The sequence below is a fragment of the Natator depressus genome, chromosome 8 (genome assembly GCF_965152275.1).
Source record: "Natator depressus isolate rNatDep1 chromosome 8, rNatDep2.hap1, whole genome shotgun sequence".
Lineage (NCBI taxonomy): Eukaryota > Metazoa > Chordata > Testudines > Cheloniidae > Natator > Natator depressus.
The window spans coordinates 87,688,368-87,698,963 of NC_134241.1; the positions used below are offsets into that span (position 1 = coordinate 87,688,368).

General features: G+C 41.3%; 1 protein-coding gene across 1 annotated transcript in view; it reads right to left on the reverse strand.

Moving 5' to 3' along the window:
- Window positions 1-9,551, reverse strand: part of SGIP1 (SH3GL interacting endocytic adaptor 1) — a 168,381-nt gene extending 158,830 nt beyond the window's left edge. Inside the window, exon 1 of the mRNA XM_074961575.1 lies at window positions 9,350-9,551. Within this exon, the coding sequence (XP_074817676.1) occupies window positions 9,350-9,359 (10 nt within the window). The 5' untranslated portion in view covers window positions 9,360-9,551. The remainder of the gene's footprint in view (window positions 1-9,349) is intronic.
- Window positions 9,552-10,596: the final 1,045 nt, after the last annotated feature.

Sequence of the window (10,596 nt, forward strand, 5' to 3'; positions counted from 1 at the left end):
GAAATCATATACTTGGTGTTTGTTATTACTACTTCAAGCCAAGGGGTGCAGCAGCACCCCCAAAACCGCTAGTTCCAGCACCCCGATCAATAGGGAATCTACTGTGAAGATCAAATGCTTTGTATTTGGAAATTACTCCCTCTGAAATGCCATTTTACTGGAGCATCTGACCGGTTTCATCACTATGGAGGAAATGAGCTGTTTTTCCTTCATTCTTTGACTCCATGCTAGGCTTGCAGGGCCCCTTGTCTTGTTACACAAATACAAATCAATAGGCACAGCAAATCTTTCATTAAAATTTTACACCATCTTACCAAGATCGTACTTCACATAGTTCTACATCTGTACAACCTGGAATAGGTTGCCAGGGAGGCAGATAATGGTGCAGACAGGAAATTCAAAGAAGGAAACAAGACCAAATTATTCTATCTGGCTTTCAGATTAAGTTGGCCAGAGTGTTGAAATGACATGGGAAGTCCTATATCTGGATTTTCACCTAATCCATGAAAGGGCAACATTTTCAAGAGGGGCCACTAATTTTGGGGATGCCAGTTTATGGGCATCTAATTTAAGATATTCTGGACCTGATCTTCGGAAGTGCTAAGCCCCACAATGCCAGCTAAAGTCGATGGGAGCCAATAAGGCTCAGAACATCTGAAACTCAAGTCAGGAATACTAAAATGAGGGAATCCAAAATCAGTGGTCATTTCATTTTTAAATTAGCTGTAAGCATTCAGGAAGCTAGTCTTGGATAGGGTAAAGGCACTGGTCTGGGACTCACGCAATCAGAGTTCAATTCCCGACTCTGCCACAAGCTTCCCGTGTAATTTTGAGCTAGTCACAATCTCTGAGCTTCAGTTCCCCAATGATGAAATGGTACTAAAACTTTACTACTTCACAACAGGAGTACTGAGAGACTAGATTCATCAGCGTATTTGAGCTGCTCAGATACTATAGTGTTGAATGCTATTATAAAGAATCTAGATCCCTCCAAATGAATTTTACCAGTCATACTGTTTCCATCTTATTTGGCTGTGAATAGAATCAAGTATAGTCTAGGCCAGCCTCAGTTATATATAAGGACACTGCTCAAAATTGGACAATCAAGTCCATTACCCAACCTCTAACAGTAGTCAACCCCTCAGGCTTTAGAAGGGCACAAAGCCTTTAAAATTGACGATTGGTGGTTAAAATTAACAACATGCGACATGCTGTACAAAGGATAGAAAATAAAGATATGGTAACAGCCAGTGGTGAGCTGGAGCCGGTTCGCACCAGTTCACGCGAACCGGTTGTTAAATTTTGAATCCGGTTTAGAACCAGTTGTTAAAGAGGTGGGCAAACTCTGGCCCGTGGGACCGTCCTGTCCGGCCCGCCTGAGCTCTCAGCTGGGAAGGCTCCCCTTGAGACTCTCTTTTTAATTTTTACTCACCCGGCAGCACTCCAGAACTTCGGCGGCGGGTCCTTCAGTCGCTCCTCGTCGTCTGCAGCACTTCGGTGGCAGGTCCTTCAGTGCCTCCGAAGACCCGGAGCGACTGAAGGAACCGGTTCTTCACCTTTTGCCAGCTCGTCACTGGTAACAGCCCCATTTTGGCTGGAGAAGAGAATACACTACAAGAGAGATACTATCCATTTTGACTACATACTGTCAGCTGCATTACCTTCGCTTTGCACAATGCTGTCTTGCCTGAAGGACAAACAATGGATTTTGCTGCATTACGCTTGCTTCTGTCGCCATATCCATTCTTTAGGTGCAATGCATACTGAAGAGATTTTGCTGTCTTAATATTTTGGGGTTTAAATCATTAAATCATCAACCTAGGTATATAAATTGGCAGCATGTTGGCACAAATACTGAATTTAACCAGCAAGAGATGTATCTTTCCTGAACTGCCAGTCCCAGATTCATTTTTGACCCACTGTTTGATATTTTTTAACAGTCAGTCAGATTTATTATTATACATTCACCTATCTGAACAACTATGATAAATATCAAGGTAGCTGCAGAATTAACAAGGTTAGAATTGGGGATGAATTTCTCCTCCTGTCCTGGAAGTTATCCCCCTGTTCTCTGGTGAGCCCATACCTGCCCGGACCTACTTTAATCCCTTCCTCATGAAGGTTCTTCTGAAGCCTTTGAAATATAATAAATATAATGTTTTGCTGGGGAGAAGATAACCCTAGACTGGGGTGGGCAAACTACGGCCCAGGGGCCACATCCGGCCCTTCAGACATTTTAATCCGTCCCTCAAGCTTTCGCTGGGGAGCAGGGTCAGGGGCTTGCCCCGCTCCACGCCGCTCCCGGAAGCAGCGGCATGTCCCGCCTCCAGCTCCTACACTTAGGGGCAGCCAGGGGGCACCGCACACTGCCCTCACCCCAAGTGCCACCTGCGCAGTTCCCATTGGCCGGGGTTCCCAGCCACTGGGAGCTGCAGGGGCGGTGCAATGCACAGAGCATGCGGACGGAGCAATGCACAGAGCTCCCGGCTGCACTTCCACGTAGGAGCTGGAGGGAGGACATGCCACTGCTTCTGGGAGCTGCTTGAGGTAAGCACCACCCGGAGCCTGCACCCTTGACCCTCTCCTGCACCCCAACCCCCTGCCCTAGCCCTGATCCCACTCCTGCCCTCTGAGCCCTTTGGTCCCAGCCCAGAGCATGGTCCTGCACCCCCAACCCCTCATCCCCAGCCCCACCCCCACCCCTCACCCCCACCCCGCATGCCAACCCCCTGCCCCAGTCCAGAGCCCTCTCCCACATCCTGAATTCCTTGTTTCTAGCCCCACTCAAGAGCCTTCACCTCCTCCTGCACCCCAACCCCCAATTTCGTGAGTATTCATGGCCCGCCATACAATTTCCATACTTAGATGTGGCCCTCGGACCAAAACGTTTGCCCACCCCTGCCCTAGATCCACCAGAAAGATTTTATGCACGTAGACTAAAAAACTGTAAGTGACAGGAGAACTGTAACAGTCACACAACTTAAGGCCAAATGTTTTCAGAAGTGTTCATTATTTGTGTGTGACCACCTTGCCCATGATCTCCAGAAGTGCTGGGGACTAGCTGCTTCCAATGAAGTGAAGGGGAGTTGCAGGTGGGCAACGCTTAGAAAAATCAGGGTCTCAGTTGTGTATTCTGACAGGGCTTGTGGGATTTAAAAGCTATCTGAGGGTTCTTCATGACTCTGTAGCCAAATCATCCATTTCACCCCCCGCAGCCATGAGTTTACATGCACTACACTATCCTTGCAGCGAAGGCCAGTGGGGTGTGTACATGCATGGGGGCTGGAGGGAAGAGTGGAAATGAGGATCCAAACAGAACTGCTCCATCCCACATCAAAAGCAGCTCACATTCTCTGCCAATGTGGTGAATAATGCTGCTTATGAATCAACGTGTTCCCCCTACCATAGTAGGTTGACTATCTGCCAAGCTACTGGTCTAGCTAGAAGGGTCAATACTTTGATTTGGAGAGGAACAGAAAACACAGTGAAAGAATTCAACTATGTAAGAGAGGACCTGCAAGTTGGCTTTTCCTTTTCCTTACAAGCTATGGGAAAATCAGTTTACTTCACTTAGGTAACCCCTAGAAGCAGAATTATTTTATATAGGGAAATTTATGTTATTTCCCCAAGACTGTACATAGTTGGGTCTGATACAGAATATCACAACTAGCCATCCCCTCACACCAAATGCCTGGCTCAAGCCTAGTGCCTCTTAATATCAGACCCACTCAGAACATCAAAGCCAAAACATCCCAAGATGGGGATGCTCCGCTTCAGATTGGACATTAAATAATTAATCTCAGGTTTATTTAATCTAGTTTGTCTGTTGTGTTGGAGACCAACCTGGATATATTTTGTTGAACACAGCTGATCCTAGGGATGCAATGACTAAAAGAGCCATACCACACCAACTTGAAATGTAGGTATGTATCTACCTAGAAATGCAGCATCTTCATTGCATGGTAGTGAAAACAATACATCTCTTAACCATCCCTTCCAAAAGAACAGACGATGGACCAAATTATCAATTGCAGACGATGGTTAATTATTAATTTGGATAGTGACTGATCAAACCATTTGGGAAACAACATAGACCACATGCTCACAAGCAGTAAAAATGTTAATATTGTTTACAAGGCTGTTTTAAACAGCCAGTACATTTACAAAAACCCAGCAGTAGTTTAGAGAGGTCACACAGATTCAATGTCACACTAACATGGAACAAAGATTTTGCTTGGAATGCATAACCCTAAAAGTATAGTGTGATTCTCTAATATCTTTGTAAAAGACCTAGGACTAACATACAATATTCTGTATCAACAGTAAGGTGCTAAAATACAGATACAATAGTTGTGAACAGAATTGTTTTTCAATGCTATTATGAATGAGCATGAAACAAATTCCGGATACAGATCCGCTTCCAAACGTTCCCATAATCAAGGGGTGATGGATCTTTTGGTTTGTCTGAGGCTACATTCGGCACTCTATGTTTTGTTAGTATACAACATTACTATTAAATATGTATTTATGAAATTTTAGAGACTGATACTGCAGATCCTATCAATTGTGCATTCGCAAGCTAGAAAAATTCCTTTTATATCTTACTATGCATAACTACAAGTGAACTTGTTGCATCAATCATCATCCCAAACCTACCAGTGGCTGCGCTCAGAAAACTACATAAGACAAAAAAAACGCACATTAAAAACACTTCCATGTAAGAACGCTTAGGATTGCTAGTATTGAGAAATTCATGTATGGAACAATAAAGCAGCAATGTCTAAGAATATAGTGAAAGCATCATTCTTGCTTCTCCTCTTGGTAAGGGGAGACTTTACTAACCACTACCAATTACCTGCAGTCCTAATTCTGTATATTCAGCATGACAATAATAGAGTTCAATGCAACACATTGAAGTCAATGGAACAATGGATTTGCAATACTGGATCCATCCATCTACTCTAGTTATCTTATTTCTGACCGTGGCCAGTGGCAGACGCCACAGGAAGGTGCAAGAAAGTCTGTAGTAGACAATTATGGAACAACATGTCCAGAAGGGAAGTTTTTCCGCTAACTCCCTGTAGATCAGGGAATAAACCAGCTCCTAAGAATGAAGTTTTCTATCTCTTATAAAAAATATTATCCAGTCTAATGTAACTGTGGATGTGTTCATTATCCATATAAATGCCTAATCCTTCTGGAACCCTACTGAGCTATTAGCTTCAATAATATCTTGTGGCAGAGAATTCTACGGGTTAATTCTGTTTGTTCTTGTATTAGGAGAAAAGGGAGCACACAATTTACCTCTGTTATGCCAACCAATCAGATTATTTGAGTAAGGGTTACAGGATCAGGCCCAGAATTACTTGACAACTCAGTGTGAAGATCCAAATCTCTAGAACAAGCCATTATACCAAAGACTGTTGAGAAGGTGGAATTTCATACCTGTTTTTTAGTCATTTGAATGCAAGTCCTAGTTGTGTCGCATGATACAATTCTGTTACAGGTGTGTTTTCTCTCAACATTTTAAAACTACAGGAGATTATATGCTCTTTGAGAAAGAGACTGTCCTTTCCTACATGTTTGTACAGTGCCTGGTTGGCCTCCAGTAGGCACTAAGGCAATATACAAGTTAAACAATATAGTATGCACTTCCTAACTGTCAGGGTGGTTAAGCACTGGAATAAATTGCCTAAGGAGATTGTGGAATCTCCATCATTGGAGATTTTTAAGAGCAGGTTAGACAAACACCTATCAGGGATGGTCTAGATAATACTTAGTCCTGCCATGAGTGCAGGGGACTGGACTAGATGACCTCTCGAGGTCCCTTCCTGTCCTATGAATCTATGATTAATTATTGTGAAATTCAAGATTGATTTACTTCTGCATGCAGTGTATTTGTAGCCGTGTAGGTCCCAGGGTATTAAAGACACAAGGTGGGTGAGGTAATATCTTTTATTGGAAATTCTGTGGGTGAGTGAGACAAGCTTTCGAGCCACAAAGAGCTCTTCTTCAGTCCGATTTACTTCTTTTATCCTAGACATTCTATGGCATATGTTCAGAATCCACTGTTCTCTGAAGGCAGCTACCATGTTGGGATTTTTTTGGCTGCTTTTTAAGATGCTCATTATGATTTTTAAGCATACTATGAAATATATGTGCCTTTCCTCAGGTATTTTTAGATATAGCAAATGTACCCTATTACATGTCAGGCACACACACAAGAATTTAATAAATATGATTTAAAAATATAGAAATACAACTTTTGCCTGTTTAAAAAAAAATCCAGCAAGCCACCCACTCAAGAGTCAGAAGAGGAGTCTGACACAGTACCAAAAAAGGTCAATAGAATTAGGTTCTATCTTACTGGTAGAGGAAAACATCCGCCCAGGAACATCCATCAAGAATATTAGGCTCCCAGATGTTTAAATCTAGGGGCTATTAGCTAGTGGTGACCCACATTCATTCTCGGCCCCTTTCCCACTTTGGATAATGAAAATAGATTAGTAAATTTCACTTTTCTTTCTAGTTAAATTCTCTTTCAGGTTCTCAGACACTAGCACAGTATCTCAATGTCATGGTGACAAACACTGCAGAGGACTTAAGAGACCTTTTTTAAAAGTTGTAGTTTAAGGAAACAGCTTGGTCATAGGTTTTTATAAAACCTAAATTTCAGGTCAAGTTTCACCGGTCAGTGACACTTTAAGAATGTTCTGGTACCAAGACATGAGTCTTTTCAACATGATGGTCTTCAGAATTAGGTGTTGATTGTATTGTTGTTGTAGTCCTTAACCAGAACTCGTTTTAAACTATTAAAAATTAATCAAACTTGTTAATGATTTTATCCACTAATTCTATTGTCTTGCTTCCTTTCTTGAGTCCCTGAAGCATTAAGATAATTGAAAAACACAGTAAGCAATCTCATAAGGAGTCACAAACAGCCAACATAGGAAACCTGTATTTTTAATTCCCTTTTTTTTTAAATGCAGAAATGTTTTATAAAAGGTTATTTTCTTCTCTCAACAGAGTCAACAAAAGCCCCTTAATATTTACCATTTAATTTCTCTTTTCTCTGTAAGGCACAACGTAGCAACCTCTGTAGGATGCATCTTTTAAATCCATACTAATGCTGTCCATAAAACTCAATACAGGCCTTCGTTTAATTCCTCACTTTAGTTTAGGCAGCATGTTGATAAGCTTATCAGAATGGACCAAACTGACAGTCTGTGATGACACAGTAGACTACGCTGCAAGGGGAATCAAAGGGTTACATTAGTGCATCATCTCCAGAGAACACACTTCAACCATATAATTCACTAGATAAATACCCAGGGGGAAAAGACAATCATGAGATTTGCTAAACAGTACAAGAAAAGTCTTTAAACCATGATTTGAGGACTTCAATAGCTCAGACATAGGTGAGAGGTTTATTGCAGGAGTGGGTGAGATTCGGTGGCCTGCATTGTGCAGGAGGTCAGAGTAGATGATCATAATGGTCCCTTCTGACCTTAATATCTATGAAAGTAGTAAAACTGAACAACTTCCATTTATTTCTATGAATTCTTCTTGAAATTAAGCCACACTTTTGTGAAATACATATGTTGTAAACAGCAAATGATCTAAATTTAATCTACAAGGAGTCCGGTGGCACCTTAAAGACTAACTGATTTATTTGAGCATAAGCTTTCGTGGGTAAAAACCCCACTTCTTGAGATGTATGGAGTGAAAATTACAGATGCAGACATAAATATACTGACACACAAAGAGAAGGGAGTTACCTCATAAGTGGAGAACCAGTGCTGAGGGGGCCAATTCTGTTTCCTTCAATCCTGCAACAGCCTAAGTGTCTCGCTACCAAACACCTCTTCCCCCCACCCCCCAAAAACACAAACAAAAAACCCAACGACCCATTGATTAATTAGAATTAATGGAAAGGATTTGAGCCTCAGGCCATTAAAGACTATTTTTTTGAAAATTATACCTGATACTAGTTTGTATCTATATTTTAAAGTTAAAGAATCAGACAGCAATAACCTTAATTCTTTTAATAGCTAAATACCCCCCAAAAAAGTTATGGAACAAAATAATTATTATGTGCAAATCAATATGCACTATAGCATCCAATTTCTGTAAATTTCAAAGTAAATATTTAAAAATCAATCCTCAAGATCCTTGTTCAATATGCAGGATAACTGCATAACTATTTTCATAGTTGATATGCGTACCATAGCAGATTGTAATCTTTATAGTTAAACCTATTCTAGATTCAAAATCCTGCCTGTCATCTTTAGAGAGGGCAGTATTTTTACACCATTGTATGGTGTGAAAACCAGAAGAACTGCAGTCTCAGTACAGCTGCCGATATGTCTCCTGGTCACATTACAGTATTGGAGGTGGTCCCTTCCTGTCTTTATCCAACGGACTGTAAAGTGATTAAGAAGAATCTGATTTTAATGACCATGAACTATCTACTCCATTGTTTTATAGTTCCTTTTCCTAGTATCTTGCTCAATAAAGCATAAAAACAGCTTTCTATATGGTTGAGCAAAAAAATGACGGGTTGAAATATGTTCAAGAAACAACAGGAGGCTTTTGCCATATGTGCCCAGATTTGCATCCTTACGACATTCCTATAAGTATCTTATGTGCCCCAGCAGGCCACATTTCCCTTGCAGCCCTTTCATTTCTTTCCGAGTCTCAAATAAATAAATAAATAAAATCATTTTAAAAAGCCTGCATCTTCAATCCAGAGACACTTCATGGCAAATATCACCTTGAGTTCAAATGCATTTGGTCCCCCTCAAACAATTCAGCTGCATACCCTCAATACTAGATTGTGGGCAAACAAAATCCTATCCTGATAAATCTTAAAGAAAACCTACAGAATCTGGCCTGGGCAACATTTTCAATGACCAGCCTTGTGTCAATGTCAAATTCAGAAAGTGAATTTCCATGTAAGTGATGAATTAACACTTAATCAAATGAGCTTAATGCAAAATACCCCATTTTCACATTTATTTTGTGATCAGGACATTTCTACACTACTATGAACCATTGTGAATGCTTCTGTTTTATCACCCTGAGAGGATCAGGTTAAATAGAAATGTGCACATCCTGAACACCACACACAGTACTGAGGATTTGACTGCAATAATCTAAACATGCTGTATATTATATCATCATTTGCAACATGCCAGTTCTGAAAAGCTTCCAGACGGTTTTTAGGAGAAACATATACAAATTCCTTCACACACACATACCCACACAGTACATTTTCCTGCCCCCCCCCCCCCATTAATGCATTTAAAACTCTAGGAATACTGCAAGACACACTCAGAAAATAACCTACCTTCCATCATGGTGGCAGAATTGCATTCCTCAATTTCCAAGGAGCCTGAAAAAATACAGGAAAATACGATTCCAGTTACCAGATGCTTAAGGTAAGTCCTTAAAATAAATGCTTTAGATCCCTGATTTGTACATCAGCCAGAGCAAAATGAAAAAGAATGCTAAGGCAAAAAACAGGCCATGGATGCTGCTGTATCCATATCACCTACAGGATCACAGAAGGATGCTGAAAGAGAAAGGGAGAGAAAGAGAGCTGGCTTGGCTCACACGCCTGCCAGCGTCTCAGCCAATCCCTCCAGCTCTGTACCTCGTCACATGGTAGCATGCTTGCATCTCCTGACACAATACCCCTCCAGAACACAAGAACCCGTTTCCTATTTTCCCCCACACTTTCACCAAACGCATAACCCCTTTTTGTACCTTGTGACGCACTTCCCCTCTTTATAATCCTATTGCAGCAGCTGGGTGAACAAGATTAATTATCAGCCACTGTCAGATTAAGAGAGGGCTCTGCCGTGAAATGTGCACATAAACAAGACTGCTAAAAAAAAAATCAAGTCTGAATAAATAATCAGATTTTACTAGCATTGTATGGCTCCCTCCATTCAGTAGCAATTACATTCTAATACTAGCAGTGCATTCAGAATGTCAGTTTCTGTATCTCTCTGAAACAGAGGCTGTAGCTTTGCTTCACGTTAGTGTCTGCTGATCCCTCTTCTCTCTCAGCCATTCAAGAGAAAATCAATTGGACTGACGTCACATCATAAACAATTATCCCCAAAAGGATGATGCAGAAGAAATTTCATCCAGACCGCCTTCAAGATAGCCTTGGAATTAATTTCGCATGAAGAGCCTCGGAGCCAAAGGGCAGGGAATTGCCATTAAAAAGAGGAAACAAAAGACCCACACAAGGGAGTGGGGCTCTCAGATCAGGCTGGAAATGCATGAGAATTTCAGGGGTGAGGTCAGGGGAGGGAAAAAACAAAGCTACGGACAACAGATTGCAGCCTTTCAGCATGCGCAACCTGTATTCCTCCCCTAAAAACAAAAGCACAACCTGTATTAGCTTCAGCAGTTATCAGAGTCATCTCTTAATTATAGTAGTGTGTGTGAAATGCTCAAACAAGCAGCTTTTATTTTTTTCCCTGCCAAGCATTCTGAAATTGTCCTTCTACAGGATTCCACTTGAGTCTGATACTGGGAACTGGGAAAGCATTCTCTGTTAGAGAAGCAAACTGCTACCTCTCA